Source organism: Lycorma delicatula, chromosome 4, assembly GCF_047948215.1.
Source record: "Lycorma delicatula isolate Av1 chromosome 4, ASM4794821v1, whole genome shotgun sequence".
NCBI classification, from domain to species: domain Eukaryota; kingdom Metazoa; phylum Arthropoda; class Insecta; order Hemiptera; family Fulgoridae; genus Lycorma; species Lycorma delicatula.
Window position 1 is genome coordinate 82337424 of NC_134458.1, and position 21596 is coordinate 82359019.

General features: G+C 29.1%; 1 protein-coding gene across 5 annotated transcripts in view; it reads right to left on the bottom strand.

The window, feature by feature from the left end:
* Positions 1-21596, bottom strand: part of PIP5K59B (Phosphatidylinositol 4-phosphate 5-kinase 59B) — a 220564-nt gene that overhangs the window by 193003 nt on the left and 5965 nt on the right. For all 5 annotated transcript variants that reach the window (XM_075363436.1, XM_075363437.1, XM_075363438.1 and 2 more), the window contains exons 4-12: positions 18400-18525; positions 15301-15549; positions 11551-11703; positions 10100-10159; positions 7645-7749; positions 6025-6159; positions 4873-4953; positions 3808-3977; positions 41-173 (exon numbers count right to left, since the gene is read on the bottom strand). In XM_075363436.1, coding sequence (XP_075219551.1) covers positions 41-173; positions 3808-3977; positions 4873-4953; positions 6025-6159; positions 7645-7749; positions 10100-10159; positions 11551-11703; positions 15301-15549; positions 18400-18525 — 1212 coding nt within the window. The remainder of the gene's footprint in view (positions 1-40; positions 174-3807; positions 3978-4872; positions 4954-6024; positions 6160-7644; positions 7750-10099; positions 10160-11550; positions 11704-15300; positions 15550-18399; positions 18526-21596) is intronic.

Below are 21596 nucleotides of genomic sequence, written 5' to 3' on the forward strand. Positions count from 1 at the left end.
AAAAATACAAAAAAAGAACCTTAATTACACATTTACTTACACCATCATGGAGAATAGACTTCCATGTATGTTCTAATTTTTTTTTCAATCTGTAGCTCTGTAAAATATCTATTATACCAATAAACAATAGTAACCGTTCACCTTTGAAATTTCTAGCAGGAATACCTCCCGGGCTGTAAACAAATATTAAAAAATTACTGATTACTCATTAAAATAATATTTAAACACATAAAATAAAAATATTTTTAAAACTTAAATAAATAAAGTAGTAAACTTTCATTTAATTCACTAATGACTTTTCAATTAATTATTAATATTAATTTAAGACCTAAGTATTTCTTTTTGCTCAATGAACATTCTTTCTCTAATGGTTAATCATATTTCTAAAATACAATTAAAATATAATAGAAAGATTTTAGAAATAGTTCTGAGCAGACTATAATTACACTGCTGAAGCAATCTAATAAAAGACTTTTTTAAATAAAAAATGAAAATATGTTAACTTTCTTTTAGGTTAAATGTATCGTACTAAAAACATATAAGGTTTAATAAAAAAAAAATACATAGAATTTTTAAATTTTCCATAATGTACAGTCCAATTGTCACATTTTTTTTTTGTGTTAGTATATTTACCTCAAATGCATATTTACATTGGTAGCCATATTGGACCCTTAGTTTATTGTTTGCTTTCAAAAAGGCTACAAATGTTTTGATATGGTCAGTGATTTTTAACTTGTTTGATTGTTAACTTGATTTTTAATTTGAAAAAATGAAACAAAGAATTTGCATTAAATTTTGCTTTAAGAATGGAATAAAGTGCAGCAGCGCATTGGAAATGTTAAATGGTTGTTTTAAATAAAACAACCATTTACAAGTGGTACACACATTTCTAAGAGGGCCACAAAGACGTTGAAGATGAGAAGCGCCACAGATGATTAAGCACATCAACAACCAATGACAACATTGAAAAAGTGAAGAAAATGAATATGGACGAATATGCAAATTGCTTACAACACAAATTTTTTTTAAATTTCTCAAACAAATGGTAATCACAAGAAGCTAAGTCCAGACTACAGTGGGTAATCGTAAATTTCCCATCCAAATGTTCTCAGTAAATCACATCAGACCTCCATTATTATGCAGCAGGTCAATGCCATCAGTCAGCCGCCCATATCACTGATTCTGAATGACACACCGTAACTTATGTAGAGTTTTGCAGTAGGCTTCTGCACTTAAAGTCGTTCCACGTGGCATGAAATCAATAAGCAGTATAACAAACCAACTCCAAAAGACTGTGGCCATCAATTAGCGATTTAGTTAAAAAAATGGCATACAACAGTTTCAAATGCAAAATGAAATAGGCAACCTTCCATTAGGGCTCCACAGGCAATTGCCGATATTGAAAGGAGAATTACTGCCAGTCCAAAAAAAATCACTACACAAGTTATCCCAAAAATCTAGTTTTAAATACACATCTTGTATAAAATTCTTCATGAATTAAAATTGAAACCGTATCAAATTATAAATGTGCAATAATTGAAGGACATAGACAAACCAAAATGACTTGATTATTGAAACTGGCTTCTCGAGAACATTGTTGCTGGAAAGAGAGAACTGATGTTGTATTTCATGTCAGATGAGGCATGGTTTCATTTATTCAGCCATGTTAATCCGGAGAACACCCGGTATTGGATGACGAGGAATCCTCACAAGATATTCAAGCATCCACCTCACGATGAGAAAATTGGTGTTTGGTGTGCTGTTTCCAATAATTGTAGTGGGACCAATATTTTTTGATATGACTGTCAACACACAAGTTTACTCACAATTTTTGAAGAATTCTATGCACAATTAACTGATAATGAAAAAGAATACAGCTTCATCCAACAAGATGAAGCAACGTGTCACACATCAAATGTTTCACTGAATTGCGTATCTGCAGCTTTCACAAATGAACGAGTTGTCAGCAGAGGACGCGATGGCCTCCACGTTCCCCAGAATTATCTACTTGCGATTTTTTTCCTTTGGGGCTACTTAAAGGAGAGAGTATATGCATCTAATCCCCATGATATTGATAACTGAAGGTGAACATTCAACAAGAAATCAACACAACTGACAACAACGTTTTGCGTCAGATGACTCTCAATATGATCAGTCAAGCACAAAAGTGCATCAATGCCCAGGGTGGTTATTTTGAACATTTTTTTTGTAACAATAAGGTAAATAAATGCAAACATTACATTTTCTGTTTTTCTTATTTAATTTATCTGTATCATTCATAAAATGTTAATTCAAACATAACCTACCGATTCTACAGTGGTTACATTACGGGTTTGGTTTTTTGTTGCTCACCTGTATATTAACATCAGCAAACTGAGCAAGAACAAAGCTACAAATCTGCGCTGTAACTTTACATTAACTGTACTAAATTAACACTTACATTAACTGTACTAAATTAACACTATCTTAACTAACTGCACAGATGTATCAACCCCTAGCCATTCCTATATATATAAAATGCTCATGCAGACCCTTATTAACTACTTTTACTTTCCAGTCTACATAGCGCTGTAGCAGAGCTATAGCTCTAGAAGGGAAAGTATTGTAATTGGTTCAATTTGGGCATATGTGGTTTTCACCAGATCATGACGTTTTGATAGCTAAGGAATCCAAAAAACCAGATGGCAATTTTCTGGATTTTAATGTTCATATGTACATATGTTCAGTGTTGGCCTCTAAATCAACTTACACCTCCAGAACTAATAGACCAATTTTGACCAAACTTGGTCAGATTACTTCTATATATGGGGCATTGATGCCATTAAATTTTCAAGTTAAAAGGTCAAGGAAGTGGGGTTGCAGAGCAAGGTTACCCTCAGTATCTCAAGATTTCATTTAATTAAGGTCATATTTTTCTTAAGCACATTGTTAACAATTAAAAAATAACAATTTTTGCAAAATCACATCCCCACCCCAAAAAATTAAATAAGATATACATGCACACTTTAGTTAGAATCACTGAATTAAATAAATGAAGTATTACATTAAAAAAAAAATATTAAGTATTTTAAATTAAGTTGTGTGTTATGTATATATAAGATGTGCATCAGAAACAATCCACAGTGTGCTGATGGAAAAGTCCTACAACTGTGATGTCAGCTTTTTATATTAAGCTTTACAACATACTGAATGTATATGACATTCATACAAAAAAAATGAATGCATAAGGTTAAATCAAATCATGTGATCAAATCATATTTAAGGAACAATTAAATCAAAGGCAACAAAGTTAGTCCAACAAGCAGCATGCCAGCTCACACATCACCCTCATTTCACTTCTTTTTATCCGAAACTGAGACAATTGTGTTTCCACAGTTACCTGCTCTCCTGATCTAGATTCAAACGTACAATCCCTTTGAGATTGCAGATCACTCTGTAGCAGATGTCAGAAAAAGTAATAAAAAAAAAAAGCTTGAAAACTTTTTGAAGAGAACTTATACTTGTATGGAGAGTCTAATATAGACTTCTGAATGTTTTCAAGAGCGCCCCCAGATATGGCAACAAGCAGAAAGGCACAACCTTATGATGAAAACAGCTACTAAGTAGTTACTAAGACTGTAGTTTGGCATCAAAATATAGCCAATACAGTGGGTGATACTACTTCTCACAGCAACTACCTGGAAAAAAGGAGGAAGGAGAGGTGATTAACCTAGAGAAAGGTTGGCTAGCGAGATCGTGACAGTTTACCGTTTTGCTGAGGACTGATTAAGTATGAAGTTAAAATAATGAACAAATTTTTACACTTACGGAACATCATCCTCTTCATCAATAGGTTCACTTTCAGCTTGTATACTTTCCATCGCTGTCGAATGTGCAACTAATTTTGCTCTTGTAAGTGATCGAGTCCTATTTAAATTAACAGATTTACCTTCTTCTTCTGGAGCATCAGTTCCTTGTTTGGCAATAGATCTTCTTTCCTGAACGGACAATAAAATTATCTATTACAAACTATAGAACATATAAAACAAATAGACCAATAGTTATTATATGCAAATTAGTTTATTGTAAACTAGGTACTAAACATAAACAAATGATTTTTAATGCAGCCAACATAAAAAATAAAAGGTTGTGAACCACAAAAATTAATCAAAAAATATCTTATTTTATATAAGTCATGAGTGAACAAATTTCTACCCGCATTTCTTAACATGGTTAATAATAAGTTTTAAACACAAATAATAATAATTACAGTATTTCCTGTTACTGTTATGGCACTTACTGTGCACTAGCTCAAAAATCCCCTCTCAAAGAAAAAAGATGGGTGTAATTATAACTTCCCAGTTGTCAGCTTTCCCTAACATTTAAAGCTACTTTTATCGGTTCAAGAACTAGTGTTATTAACTTATTCTTGAGAAAACAGATGTAAGAATCATGCGATGAGAAGATAATGATGCATAAAAAAGTCTCAATACCTTCCAATTAAAACCATTAAGTTGCTGAATCGTTTATGAAGCTAAAATTTTCATTCTCATTGAAAAACTTGAACGTCAAATTCAACAGATCTGACTATTTATTCCACATAGCCTCTATCTCTTTCACTCATATTAACCAGAGATTTTTATTTACACAGTTCATTTATCGAATAAAAAATAAAATAACTTTAGAGTGAAAATAGCTTAAAATAATTACTTACAGTAACACAAACAAGACAGAGCCATAGATGACTGATAGTATCATAGTAGGCTGCTATTAAGAACTGGTTAAAGTTAACAGTACTTTGTCTGAATCGGGTCACTTTACAGATATAACAGTATGAAACAAAATAACATTTGTTAGTTTACTACACACATACATACACACATATATACACACCGCTTTTTCTCTTGCAGCCTGGTCCAGATTGTGAATTCCTACCAGTAAACTGTAATCCATAATTTTGAAACTTTCCAGTACCTGTAATCAGAAAAAAATGGTAAGCAGATTTATATTAAACATACAAACTAATTTCAACAAATTTAGAACTACAACCTTTAATATTTATGAATAACATCAAAACTAATTGCAATGAGTGAAATTATACAAACGCAAATACAGTACATTAATATTCTTGTAACAGGTTAAATATAATTTTAATATTTGTTACACTGCTTTTACTTTCTCTTTCCTGGTCGAATGTTTTCATTTCATATGCGCTACTACACAGATTAAACAGTTTAATTTTTTTTTTTTTAAATGTGGTCTGAGAAGTTAAAATTCAATATATAAGTGCTCAAAACAAGAAAGAAACAATAAGACAATGAAATTAAATATTTAAAATATTTATTAACACGTACAAATGTACTGTATTATGATGAAAAATTATACCATTTCCAATAATTACTTCTACTCACATTTTCAGCAACTGTATATTTTTCTAAGTGTGAACTTGAAAAAGAGAAAGGAACAATGAGCTATAACTTCCAAAATCTTATTCATGTGAGTAACGGAGAATAGATTGTTAAAATAAATAGATTGTCATCTATTTATAAGTAATTTTACATAAGTAACCATCGCTACTTCAAGGGGAAGCATAATCTCTATCATCACTGATGTTTCCACCATGTCATAATGGAAGTCTTAATTCAACACAACACATCCAAAAATTGGATAATGTCATCCTGAATTTTAAATAACTCTAGTACATTATTAATCTACTCGATTACAATTAGGCAGGTGACTTTGTACAGTCAAAAGTTAACATGCCTGAGCCACTAACAGTAACTAGAATCCAATGACCAAAGTATACCAGTAACAAAGATATTTAAATCCGATTAAAAGCAACTATATCTACAAGTAGATTTGAACTAAGGTCCTATCACATCACAGATTAGGTTCAGTAACCGGTCGAGGACTTAATTTATCATAAATGAAATGTAGTAACATTATTTTAACTTTATTTTTTCACTACTTCAGTTTCATATTTAAAAAGATGCAATGCAAAAAGTAATATGAAATACAAACTTATCTGCTCAAATAAACACTCACCCTACAGTCCCTTTGTATTGTTTTCACTAGAGCATTATAAGTATCAGCTTCAAGGTACAATCCTTCAGAATGGTGTTCCATGAAGTCAAGATCTTTATATGTTGGAGATTTCTTTTGTCTTTCAGATTTAGATGCCTAAAACAAACAATTCAATTATTTAATGGTATAATTTATTCACTGAAGATTACTTCAATTCCTCTGTAGAATATGCATAAGCCATCCAAATTATAAAGAACGCCTACATGTAGGGCTCACACAGGTGACCATCCACAATGATGTAAAGTCAGTTCCCTGTCATATTAATCACTTTTGAGGTAAATCTTTTGAGTAAATAAGCTATAACTGTTTTTCTGGGCATTTAAAATACATAAAAAGCAGGAAATTCAACCTAACAGAACTACTTTTTAAACGCAATAGAAGTTTGCCCTGTAAAAACCTATAATGATGAGGTAACTGACAGGATTAGATGTGAAAAAACAATGTCTCATGATAAATAATGGAAGACTGAATGTTCATAATAAAGACTGTTCAGGACACAACTCTCTCGTAAGTAAGGAACTGAAACAGAAAGTGAACAATTAAACTCATTTAAAAACAATAATAAAAAACCAGGGTAAAAAGTAATACTGTAGCCAAAACCAATATTGATATCTATCACTTTAATACTTGATATTTTTAATTGTATTGAATCATAAGCACTGTAAATACATTAACTGTTACAAAATATGTCATCAAATAAATTACCATACAATTTTTAATTTTTGCCCTGGTTTAGGGTAAAATATGTTCTCTAATTATACTACACAGATATACTCTCATTTCCTTTCTTACCGTAAAGTGATTTTCAAGTGGTTATCTTTCAGCAGAAAATATGACAAAAATTTTTCTCAAAAAATGAGAATAGTTGGAATGCTGGAATTACGATCAATCAATAAACTAAAATCTGTTTTTCCACAAGAGAATATTCACATAGGAAAATAATGCTGTATAACAAAACAATACCTACTTGCGACTGCTACAGAATGTGTAGGTGCATGAACACAATGAGATGTCTTGCTAGAAGTATAGTATTTATTTATTTATCTAAAAAAACCATTCAAACAAATTTTTTTCAGAAGCTGGTGGACCTTGTAACATTTTTTTTATGAACATCACATGAAAATGAATAGTTATTATTCTATTGGTACAAAAAAAATATTGTGCAATGTTTTTTTCTTATTTTAAAATATGGTCTTGAAAAGGTATAAGGAATTACAAGAATATCTATTTACAAAAAATATTTTTAAATTTTGATTTTTAGTTTATATAAGGAACTCATTTTATCATAAATATGCAAAAATTTACTACTTATACTAAAATTTGGGCAAAATCTTACACAAAAACTAAGTGCCTCCAGCTGTCATACATTTTTTTAATTCTCACCTATATAACATATTTCTAAAATATTACTTTATTATTTGTAAATCACCCTAACATATTAACCTAAATTTAACTAATGTTCAGCTACAGTTTGATTAGCTCACAGAGTTAACAAGTTCAATATCTGTATATTAATATTTTCACATCAAAATCGGTTCATATAAATACTCTTAAAAATAACAAATTCTACAATCTACTCACTTTACGCTTGTAGGTTGAACCTTTTAAATCATATTTTTGATGAAGTGTAATAGATGATGGCAGGAGATTATTCATTGCGACCATTCTTATATTTTTAGAATTACACTAGAAAAAAAGGAGATTCAAAACACACAAATAAAATGTTTATTTTTAAAAAGTTACAACAGTTTAATAAAGGTAAATACACAACCAATATTCATAACACAAAATATGGATTACTTTCAATTTATGCACAGTTAATTCAATATGCATTATTCATACTGACTAGCCTCATAACTCTTTGTTAGCAAGATATATTTTAATTTTCATCTGATAAAATTATTGAATTGGATGTGTATTTCTATAATTACCATAATATTAAATACATTAAGTCCTTATGTTATACCACCTATGTTTCCTCAGGTAAGTAAATCTTCATAAACATATCAAAAGAAGTACTTAATCCAATCTTTTGTAAAGTTCTTACTTTAATCAACCAAACTTACTATTACTCTAAATAAATGCCAACTACCAGAAACTAGCTGATTTTTCATCCAGCATTGCTCATATAATAAACCACCTATTACACTTATTTTTTGAATTGATGTTTCATTCATTCAATTTCTTAAGTCAAAAATTGATAAAAATGCTGTTATAAGTTTCAACTTCAATTTCACCTGAGACAGAGACTTAATTCTCCAAATAATCAATCATAATTTGTATGCTTACTTCTCCTGTAATTCAGACACCTAAAAACCTAAACTGCTTGTAAGCAGAACAATGAATATTTACATAACAAAAGAAGAGAATAAATAAATTTTCAAAAGAAAATTATATGCCAGCATAAAAAAGAAAATAATAAATCATACTTTTTGAACACTAATAGACTATGAAAAAATGAAAACAAAAAATATAAATCCTAGATAAAAAAATCAGAATAATAATGAAAATAAGCAGAAATTAAAACAATACAATTTTTTTCATCAATTTGAAAAAAATTGCAAATTTGAAATTATGAATCATAAACCCAACCTGGACTGATAGTATTCTTCATTCTTTTATATTCTGCACTAATTTAATACAAACAATTTACCTCCTCATCCACCATCCTATCTCCATCTGTTTTTATAATCCAATTTTTGTAATTTCTTTCTCTACAATTTTTGCCTTTTACACATTTCTCTATCACAAATTAGCTAAACCTGGATGTCTTAATGCGTGGCCCACCAACCTTCCATAACTTTTACAAGATACTGCCATTAATCTCTTCCCCCTCCAATTCATCTTAAGACCTCTTTATTTCATCAACCTATTCATTGTTGAACATCCTCCGTAACTCCACATTTCAAAGGAAAACAGGTAATTATTCAGAAAGATGACACACTTTCAAAAATTAATAATCTTGGCATAATTTGTTATGGTCATTGTGTTAATTATCAATAAACAAGAAAAAATTGTGGCTCTACCATATATTTTTTTAAATTTTATCATGCCACTTAAGATAAGAAACAGAATTAGAAATGCAAGCGTAAGAGAATGTATTAGGGTGGACAGTCAGAGAAAATAATCTTATTTAAACCAAATTTACAGTATTTCAATTTCAATCAGATTTTTATCTATAACGATTACATTATCTTTCATTTAAATCTACATCATGTTTTTAAAAGTTTACTAAAACACAGAACATTTTATTAATGCACCTATTATTAGCAAAATATTCAATCTACTCTCCTTTTTAATTTAATCTGTAATAAAGATTACCATTATAAATTTTGAATCATTGTGAATTGCACTGTATCTGCTAATACTCACAGACATAGAAGGAAAAAAGGAGGGTGCAAAGAAACAGAATTCAAAGAGAAGAAGCTAATTTATTAAGAAACATGCCAGTTAAGATAAGAAATAGGATTAGAAATGCAAGCATAAAAGAGTGTATAAGGGCAGAGTCAGAGAAAATAAACTACTGAAACGGTTCACACAAACACAAAGAGGATGAAATATGAGAAGTTGCTGAAGTATCCCTAAAGCAAAAGATAATACCAAAACGTGAGAGAACGAAGGGAAGAATGATACTTTAAGTAGAGGTGTACAATTATAAGAGAGCAAGAAGTGAAACTAACTAACAGAAATGATTTTTGAAGAGAAACTTAAGTAGAAATTTTAGACTTATACCAGCCTTCCTGGAAAATCAGAAAAAATTGGAAAAATGAAAATGTTTGCACTCGTTTTATAAGATTTATTTAAAAACAAATACCAGTAAATGGAGTCGCATGAAAAATATTATACATATTAAATATAACATTAAAGAACACAGTGCAAGGCAGACTTCTTCTACAGCTGTGAACTAAAATCAAATAAGCAGCAAAGGATAGTGTAGGAAAACACCGTACTTGAACTAAAGTAACCAAAGAATTAATAGTGCAAGTACACGTACAAATAAAGGATTAACCAAACATAAAAAGGTTAATACTAATACCTGATAGCAGTAGAGACCAAAGAACTTTGGTAATAATGTTCTTGGATTTTGATTTAGATTCTGGAACAGAAAATGACTGACTGTAATAAATACAATAATAATGTTAATTTAAAATTATTGAAGTTATTTTTTGAGATTATTAATGATATTTACAATGTTGTAATTATGAAAAACAAACACAGTAGTCTTCCATTTCTGAGCTAGTCTAAACCATGGATCCTTTGAATAACTAGAAAATAATCATGGTAGAACTGAATTCTTTGTAATAAGAAATATCTTGCCATAATTGAATTTTTACACTTGATTTCATCGCCCCTTGTAACCTCACATTTACTCTGAGATTGTGGGCTATATTAGCAAGAGTCTCGCCTTTGTCAATATGACTGAAAGCTTCTAATTTAACACTGAGAACAATACGATAATGTGTTTTCATTAATATATCATAGAAACAATCAGAAAGCCAGGTAGAAAATAATACTTTGTCAAACTAAAAACTATAATTAAAAACCCTTGAAGTACCACTAAATAATACAAACAAAAAATAAATACTGAAAAATTTAATTCAGTATGTATACAATTGCTGCAGTAGTTCAATATAATACAGTTCTTAAAATTTTATAAATTTACTCGCAATAATAAAAAAATAACATAAATACAAACTGAGAGCAATGATAGAAAATTATTTTTAATGAAAATTTTGTTTATAAATTCACTACAAAATAAAACAGACCTCAGTACCACGAATATTAGTTGCAGAAATGCACTAAGATAGAATCTTTCTATATATATTTATAATTACATATAATATAATATATATATATATATATTATTATATTATAATTAATTTATATAAATTTAATAAAATTTATATAGTGCAGAGGAATATGATTCCTGAAAGCATCAATTTTAGAAAAATAATATATATATATATATATATATATATATATATATATGAAGGTTTACAGTTAATGACTTAAATCCTGGTCATTTCAACTCATTTCCTGTAAGAAGAACCACTACTTCAAAATACAGTACTAAAATACAAATCATTCACCTCTACACAATAGCCATTATTTACTTTCTTCTAGTTTGCAATAATTTACATGTCTGTGTTGCTAGTGAAAAGTGTGTTAACTGACATTTATCTTCAATTACTTAACTATTTTTTTCCGCAAAAATACTAAAACTAGCTTGTTTTAAGTACTTATTACATTCAGAAAAATCAGAAAGTTATCATAAAATTTTACAGACTTATTTAAGTAATACTGGATTTATAGTAAAATCTCAAACTTTTAATTCATCTTTTTTCTTAAAAACTGGCTTATTGTAAGTTAACATACTTTTCAGTAACAACACTGACATGATTTTAGCACAAAAAACTGTATAATTAACAGTACACATGTTTTTGTAATTTAATATTAATAAAAAAAATTATAAAAAATATAACTAACCATATAATAACCAGGAAGTAACTTTTGTAGAAACTCTCCCTCTTTATGTTGAACAGTTTTAATTATGAATTCATCATCATCAGTTAAATAGAATATCGATCCACTAGCACCAGGATTAGATAGTTCTCTTAATGGTGCACTACAAAATGATATCTGTAAAAATAAAACTATAGAAAAAATCTATGAATATAAAATGCTGACAAAATTTTAGCCTAGTAATAGCCGACTGTTAACTGTAATAATGAACATAATGAGTTTTGATACCATAGATACAAAATAATCAATAATCTCTTTTATCATGCAGATAGAAAATAAGAAAAAGTATTACAAATTTTATAAAAAAATTCAAACTTGACTTTAGCAGTTATATCAAAATAAAATAAGTGGACAACCAAAAATGCACTACATGGTAGCAATACAAAAACCAATGCATAAGTTAATAAGTCAAACAAGTTCAACGACTATTAAGTACAAAAACAGAAAATATTAGGAAAGAACACATAAAATATTTAAAACTAACATATTCTAGTGGTATTTCAAAGAAAAACAGAGAGTTTTTATGGACAGAGAGTTTTACTGATAAATGAATAGGATTTCATAAAAAATAAGATTACATTACAGAATAAATAAAAGAACAATAAAATAAATAGATTATCAATTTTAATTATAAAAAGAGTGAAGTAATCCAAATGACAAACACTAAAAATCTAGTTTATCTTTTGAGGAAGCTGACTAGCAATCTGAATATCAGGGAATGGGTTAATTAATTACAAATGAAACAGAAGTGAAATATTTACTTTATTCTATTCCTTTGACAGTATAAAAATCAATCTTACTTACCATTTCCAAAAAAAACAAATAGTTACTCACTTTATATATTTTTATATGTATTAAAGAGAAGTAATAATTTTAACTGGCTGACTCACAGATGGCACTAAACATTATTTATAACATTTAGTATGCTGTTAGATTATACTTACAAAATGTAATTATAAATCAGAAAAAATCATTAAAATTAAAAGAGTAATTAATCACTATTACAGTAATAATTAACTAATTAATCTGCAATAAATTTTGAAATTATTATTTTTTTTAGTTTATTATTATCTTTTATGACCGCATAGGATCACTTAAGTCAGTCTATTATCCAAGTTTCTTCAATGGCACTGTTTGGGCCCTGCAGTCCTCCTAGTACTTTTTCATATACGCTTTGCTCTTTGAACCCTTTCTAGTGTTGAAAATGTTCGTGTTATGAGTTTTTTTACTTGTAAGTGTGAAGGGAATGATTTTGTTCTTGATTTTCTTGGTTAATTTTATCTAATCTGTGGTGACTACTTTTTTTAGTTTATTGTATACATTATATTAAATATTAAAATAAAAGGAACAAAAATTTTATGATTATCCTATGTTAACTGAAATAAAATTATTCTTCTATACACAACTTAAAAACTGTATTACCAGGCTACTACTTAACCCCAACCGGGATTATAAAGTATTGCATTTATTTTGTAGTAATCTCATCAACAACATTAAACTGAATAAAAATTACTTTTAAATGTTTTCTTTTCTAAAAAAAAAATATCTCTCTTCTTTTCTTTATTTCAATAACAAAACTTATTTCCAATTGGATGTTAAAGATGAGTGTGTGGACTGGCCAATGGATTTTATAATCTAATTATATGCCCACCTGCCACCTATTCTGTACAAGACTTGTATAGCAACAGCAGATAAAATATATGACTAATCGTTATCAATCCCGTCTATTGTAAGGTGCATTGCAAAATTCATTTCTGTGAGCAGAAAAACACAAGATAGCCACTTCCTTCTTGTTTAGCTTCCGGAACCACCATAATGTATTACTTCAGAAGATGATATGTATGAATGTAAATGAAGTGTAGTTTTGTACAGTCACAGGTCAACAATTCCTGAGTTGTGTGGTTAATTGAAACCCAACCACCAAAGAATACCGGTATCCACAATCTAGTGTTCAAATCCGTATAAAAGTAACTCCCTTTATTATAAGGATTTAAACCTTAGAACTCTCAACTTCGAAATCAACTGATTAGCGATGACAAGTTCACCACTAGACCAACCCAGTGGGTCACACAGATAGCACACTGACATTCATCATAACTGTATCATGATCATGAAAATAAAGTTATTTCATAGTTATGTCAGCATTATGAAATAAATTTTTCACCAAGCCAACAAAAACTTCAAGGAGGCGCTATCAAACCAAAAATTGAGCCTAATGTATTATAACATCACAGGGAATTTTCCTGACAGAATTCACGGAACCAGAAAGTAAAATATCAAATATGTTTTAAAATGTGAAAGAAGCTTCAGAAGTCAACTCAAAACAAATAGCACAACATTCATGATGGGTATTTATTGTTCTGCATAATGTCCAGTCCCATTCCACATATCATACAAGGGCTTTTTACTTGGAGTTATGGGAAATTTTTTACAATTTCCAGCAATTCAAGAGACTTATAATCTTTTTACCAGTGTACGGTTGGCTACCCTGGACTTTGATACAAATGAGGCTGTAGTAAATGGGAAATGGAAACAATATCTTCCACCATTAGGCCGAGTACCCTAATGGCAGGGGTTTTTGATAAAAATCTGAAAAACCTAGTTTTAAACTACAATACAGGTACTACTTTAATATTATATATTTTATATATATATATATATATATATATTAATATTAAATGAAATATAAAAAATTAAAAACACAGTAAATAGACAAGTTAAACTTACCATATTAATTCCATATAATTAATTATATTAACACAGTGGTCAATATGTTAACAAATTATTTGAACTTTCAATAAAATATAATTTATACATATTTTTTTTCCTTATCAACCAAATCAAAATTGGCCCTAAGTACTATTAATACATACTGAACAGATTTTACTAAAGAAAATTTAAAGATAATATTAATAAATTAAATTAAAGAATTTCAATTGAGAACTTTATTTAAACCTATGAAAAATTGTAATAACTTACACTACTCAAATTAATTACAAAAGTAAAAATAACAACTGATAACATCATGAATGTACCCCCCCCCCCTAGGCCTACAACACAGTTTTAAAAAACTCCCAATATTTAAAATGTTATATTACACAAATTTACTTTACAGATTTATATCTGTTTTGCACCAATTTCACTATCACAACTAAACCAAATAATTTGTCACATTCAATGATGAGATGCTGTATCAAAAATGTTACCCGTTGTTAAGTTTTCCCATATACCCTCCTCTAACCCATACCTTCATCAACAATGAAATTCTGAATTACAGGTGTCATAATTTCTGAATTTTAGTTGAAACCTTCAAACACAACATACTAGTACAGAAAAAATAGTTTTGCTTACACAACTATCATTCAGTGATAAATAAATAAATAACAGTATAAAATAGATCACTTGCTACTAATCAATGAAACAGAATATTGAATAATTATGAGATGGAGAGTCAGAACAATATATGGATTCAAAATTAATAGATCATGTCAAACAAATGAAAAAGAAAGCTTAATCAGATGAAAGTGAACTAATCTTAAATTTAACACTGCACCATCCAAGCTCATACATAATCCATAAATAAGATTTGGGCTTATTCTTTTAAATTTTACTTCACACACAAAAACTGCAGCATAAAAATGTTTTCCCACTTTCTACTACAGATAATATAACATGCTACAGTTCTAATGATAAATCGAATGTCTATAAACTTACTAAAAAGTCATCCGGTTGAATGCCAAACAGATCACGAAAATATCTGAATGCAATCGGTGCATAAGTCTTAAAAACAAATTCTGAGTAATGATGGGCTGGCGTATGGCTAGAACCATCAGCAGCAAAGGTTGTCGTTTCTACAGTCATAAAGTCTTGCATAAGAAGATCTCTTTCTGGTTTAGATGCTAATCCACCAACAGCATGTTGAATACCGAGCTGTATTGAACCCATAATTTGTGATGTTTGAATCTGAAAAATAAAAATGCCATGATAGTTTCTTTTTTTAAAAGCAAACATAATAAAATGACAAAATACTGAGAGTAACATAGAAATTAAATACCATTTATGCAGTAACATTTATAATTTTAATGAAACTCAGAGTAAATATTAATCACACCTCTGAACACAACAAAATATATCTTTCAGATTTATAATTAACATACACTAAGATCACATTTACAGTTTTACCTTACTATATACTGGCAAAAAGCTACAATGGAAGAAATCTTGCGTGCTGGCCTTTACGTTCCAAATTACTTCATAAATATATTTTACCATATGAATAAGATAAAAACAACTGCATAACTAAATGGTGTAAACAAATTAAATATATTTGAAAAAGATTTAGCATCTTTTGTTTATATTACTGTTCACTTAATGCTACTTTCACAAAGGATCAATTATGGTTTTTAAACGAACTATAATACTGAGAACTAGAAAATGTCCATCCTTTGCTATTAATTTTAAAAATATGTTTTAGTTATATGTACATTATAATTAAGTACATGGAGAATTTTTGTTGAATAAAATTTTAGTTGGTTAAAAATCTTTACAATCTTGAGTCTTAACTTCAGAATAAACAAAACAGAGATACACAAGGTATTAATATCAACTGGTGTGTTTATTTTTCTAAGATATCTTAGTAAAAAACATTTTTTTGTTCATTCTTTTGATGAGCAGGCTGTCACTCCAACTAACCCTGGAGAACACAGTTAGGCTTAAGAGAAACAGTCAGCCCACCAGTCCTCTGCCCATTTTGAATAACTACACCTTGCACCTTGTTTAACATTTTAGAGAAACACATCTTCATGGGAAATTGAAGGCATCTGAATTGGAATGGGTATCTGACAGTATCAAAGAAATAAAGGGGATGAAGAATGCATCATCCTGTCAGCAAACGATAAAGAAGACTGTTGGCTTCTTTAAACCTTAACAATGGTGAGAAGAGCCTTGACCCACAGAATAGTGTCATTACATAGTCTTGGCTGGTTCAGGCTCTAAAGCAACAATGGAAGAGTATAAAGGTGTACAAGAACTATACAGGATAATGTATGGTTCCTCCCCCTCCACTACTGAATCCACAGAATTGTATCTCGCAATGTTGTATATAAGCTTCTTCAACCGCGGATTATTTATCTCCTCCACCAAACCATTCTTCTTCATTGGGAAAGTGCTTTCTCCCTCAATTATGATAAATCTTCAACACTTAGGTTACCTAAATCAGGATAGACCATTTTAGTCAAATCCTTAAATTTTTAATAACTTATTAAAGATTCTCAGGAATTACAACTTTCTCTTTGTTCTCATTGAGCCAACTCATATTGGTATAAGCAAATATGAAAACTAGTCAGCCATTTTGTATCTCTTTAAGATGTATTCTCAAAGAAAGGGCTGTTACTTTAAGCCAAACGTGAGAGGATTTGAGACACGTTTTGACCACACCAGTTCACATTCTTCATTAGTCAACTCACACTGTAAGCCTCAAGTCCCCAACAACAATGAAATCACTCTAGCCTTCATTTTCTGACTTGCAAATGCCCGCCCTGTGGTCCAGTGCCTCAAATCTTTCTTGCGAGTCATAAAACTCATCTCACACAATTAAACAGTCCCAAAACTAGGAAGCTGTGTAGTCTTTTCAACCGATTCAAGTCTAGAAAGATCTTGAAAGCTGAGTAAACTGTTTTTCCTCTCCTCAGCAGTCACCACAGAGCCTGAGAAAGCAACAAGTATGGCAATATTAATATCAATTCTAACCTTGGACAGCAAAAGACTGATCAAAAACATTTTACATTTCCCCCAGGAGTTGTAATGAAAAAGACTGCCTGACTCAAACTACAATTCTTCTGACTTATCATGTCTTCTATACTTCTTGCTACACCTTTCTCTGATCTTCAATCATCACACTTACTGAAGCACTGGATAGCTTATTGTCATATAACTCCCTCAAGTATTCATAGTTGGCCATCAGCTCTTCCTGGGACCATGATGGTGAGGGGGAAGCCATACTACTGGATAGAATTGCTAGACTTGACAAGCTGTCTTTTATGTAAAGTAGAATGGCATTTAACAAGTCTGTACTTTTTGCATAATGAAACACAATGACAGCAGCATTTTTTTTTTTTTTTTTTTTATCAGACATCTTTCAAAACTAAAATACACCCTCTGGCCATTTTTGAAGTGGACCGCAAGGTGCTCAACTGAACAACTGTCTCTATATGTATTGTAGAAAATGTTACCAAAAAGTACTGCAAGCATGTGTTTTTTTTCTTTTAAGATAAAAGTTTAAATTGACATCAAATTCATTGTTAAAATACATCTCTTCAGGGACAAAACTAAACATTTTCAAATGCCCAATTGTACAAAAAGGTAATAAAATAATTTGTTATTAGAGTTTCATCCATTTTCAACCCTTAAAAGTTAATAATATGGAAAATTAATGTTTAGTTTTCCTATTAATGTTGTCATAAATGAATGCGTAAAACTTGCATTTTCAAAGTACTCAAGAAGTTAGACAACAATGATGATCAAGTGAGTGTGAGCTTTTGCACTGATATAATTAATCTTAAAGAAAGCAATTCTGGCTTCAATTTCTTTCATTTAGATGTTTCAGATGCATAATAAGTCACAAAAAAGACCGACATAGTGTAAAGCAACAAATTAAGTCTTCGTGTTGTGAAACAATGTTATATACAGCACTTATGCTGAGTAGAACGAAAATAAATAATATACATATGTTCTAGTAGCAGACAGTAAATACAAAGCGCATCGTTTCTTATTTTAATTCTTATGATGAAGACTATTAATATAAAAAATACAAACCTTCTTATATGTAACTTCCCCACCAGTTCCAACCCTCCGATGGCCAAGTTTCTTCTCTCTTTCAGATTTATGCCTCGACATGGCTGATGTCGATGAGCCAGCACCATTCAAATTTGATACATTACCCTGAAACAATTTAATTAAGCAAGTACAACATTTTTTTTTAATGTTTTACAATTACATAAGAAATTTTTACAAAATCTGGATGTAGAAAAAAAATTAAAAATTTTGATTATTGACAACACAAATAACTAATTAAAAAGTTACACACAAAAATCTCATCAATAATTCAAGCGTTGATATCTTTAAATCGTACTGATAATTTGTTTTCATCAGCAAAAGATAAATATTATTGCAACAAAGTTTATATACGAAAGTAATGATTTTCCAAAGAAATTTCATAAAAAATTATGAATTTTATAAAACAAATTCTTATAAGTAACTCTAGTGAAACAAATACAATTCTATAATCTGTAAAACCTTGATAAACTTGTTTAAATCATATAATGAAGATATTATTATAATATTCTTGAAAAACTGACATAAACTAAGAGGTATAATGCAATCTCATGTGAGATAATCTTTCAATATGTTAGGTTTCAATCTCTATCAATATTTTTAATAGCATGCTACGAAAGACCAGACTGATAGGTACACAAATGGCACACCATTTCTCATATCATAGAGCAAAGTGCATTAGTTACTAGATTTTTAATAAAGCTAATGAATAAATAATTTTATATTTATGACATGAAGAGGTAAAGGATTAATCAAGTAAGATGTTTATATGTTTAAATTTTGCCAAGTCTTATTTATTCCAATAAGTTTTTTGTAAGATATTATACTAGTAGTAACAGCAGCACATTTAAAATAATTAGAAATAACAATAAAATTCTTAGCAAATAAAATCTTCTTTGAAGCATAATATATAAGTTTAATAAAATCCATCAACATAAATACTGCTATTACTAGCAAAAATGTTTCTGAAAATTTAATGTTTCAATACGAACAATGGAAACACTGTTGCACTGAGATACTGAGTATTTCTAATATAAATTTTTATGATGAATTTGAAAATGTAATCAAAATTTTGTAACCACAATTTCTATAATTTGTTTTAATTTTAGAGTTTTTCAATATTAGATTTTTAAATAGCAATGCACTCAAAATAACATTTTTCATTCTATTATTTTAATTTTAAATAGCATATGGTACCATTTAATTGTAAAATGAGGAATGTACATCCATCCAGTGACAAAGATACTGGCAACTATTATCTCAAATCTCTGACATGTTCACTTCAATCAAATTTTATGAACTTCATCTTGAAAGTTAAACAATTAATAATAAATAATGAGTTGGGTCTCATATTCATTGTGCAAGTTGTGATAGGCCTCTCACGAGGAAATTATTCTTATTAAACACATATTCACTTACAGTCTGGAGGTAAAAAAAAAAAATCCAAACAATTAAGCTTATTAACCAGTCTAGTATAGCTGACTATACACACTTCCTTAGAATTCATATATGTGTCTCATATCCAATGCAAATTCATTCTACACTACCATTTATATGGATTAATCTATAATCATTTTGAAAGTTAAAAAGAATTTTTTCCTTTTAACTGGATAGTAGTATATTATTCTATAATACGTTTTTCTAATTTATTCATTTTTTCTAATAATGGCTGTGTTCACATATAAAAACAGGAAATTAAATAAAAATTTATCAGATTAGGATGCTCAATTGTCTGAATGCTCTGAGTCAGAGTCTGAAAGCAATTTTTTAAATGAATTAAGCAATTCTACTAAAGATAAAAGATCTAATTTGATGTCAGCCACACAGTCTCTAACTTTTACTTTTTAATGCTTATACAAATTATTTTAGATATGCAAATATGGTTTATCATTACATAACAATTATGATGTAAATACCTTACATATAGGAAGAAACTGAAATTATATTTTTGGTTCTACAAACCAGTGTTATCATTGCATAACATTCAATATATAATATACAAAATAAAAAAGTATTTTTATTATTTCAGACACTTCGTCAGAATAAATAAAATATTCTAATTATGTTTTATTACAAGGTCAAGCCAAAGATAACAGAATTACCGGAAACCAAATGCATATTATTCAACTGTAAAAAACCTTGAAAAAAAAGGATTTTTAAATACATGACAGCATTAAAATTCTAGCTAATAAAAATATTTCTTTCACAAATTTGTAAAAAAAATACACATACACACTCATATATACAAATAGCTTGTAAATAGATTAATATAATATATAGAATTAATAAATAAAATTACATATAAATTAACAGAATCTGATAAAATAAAAAAACATATAAAATACATATTCTGATATAGTTAAATTAAATTGGTCTATATGATTACAGACACATAATTCTGAACAACTGAAATTCCTTATCTGCTGATTAAAGCCATGTACAACAAACAGATCTTCTAAAATGACCAATATTTCTACATCACTTTCATGATAACTTGAATAAATAAATGTGAACAAATTTAGTCTATTTTTAAGCTCTTGTAATTTTTTTCTTCAATACTGTGACAAAACGTGAAAAATAAAATTACAAAACTTTCAAACTATAAGAAATTGAATCATTTCAATCCCAGACACTATTACTATCGACTTATGTCAAATCCATTGAACATTCATCTTAAACATTTACTTATGAAAGGCTTGGTGATTTTTAAGAATGAAATTTTCATAGTAATGATAATGCAATTTTCTCCGCTATTATATTTTTAAATTTTGTTCCAGATAACTTTTTACCTAACTGACAAAGTTTCCAGTTAGTTAATAATGATGATAGAGGTAATGTTGTTTTGCATAAGACCACTACTGTATCTCGATCTGTCCAATTACTGCATTTCTGGTGCAGGGATACAGTTGCACAGAGGAGTGTCCATCTGCATAACACAAACTAAGCAAACATTTTTTTTTTTAATATAACAAATCATAGTGGTCTGAATAAATCTCAACTCAATTTTAAGCATATGTTACTATCAACATCAAACTCCAATTAAAATATAAGGAAAATTGTAGTTGGCTCAATTAGAGGAAACCAAAATCAAAAATGTTTCATTTATATTAACAATAGTGAATGTTATAAAAAAAAATTTATCCTACTAAACCATTCATTTATTCTTTTCTAAGTGAGAA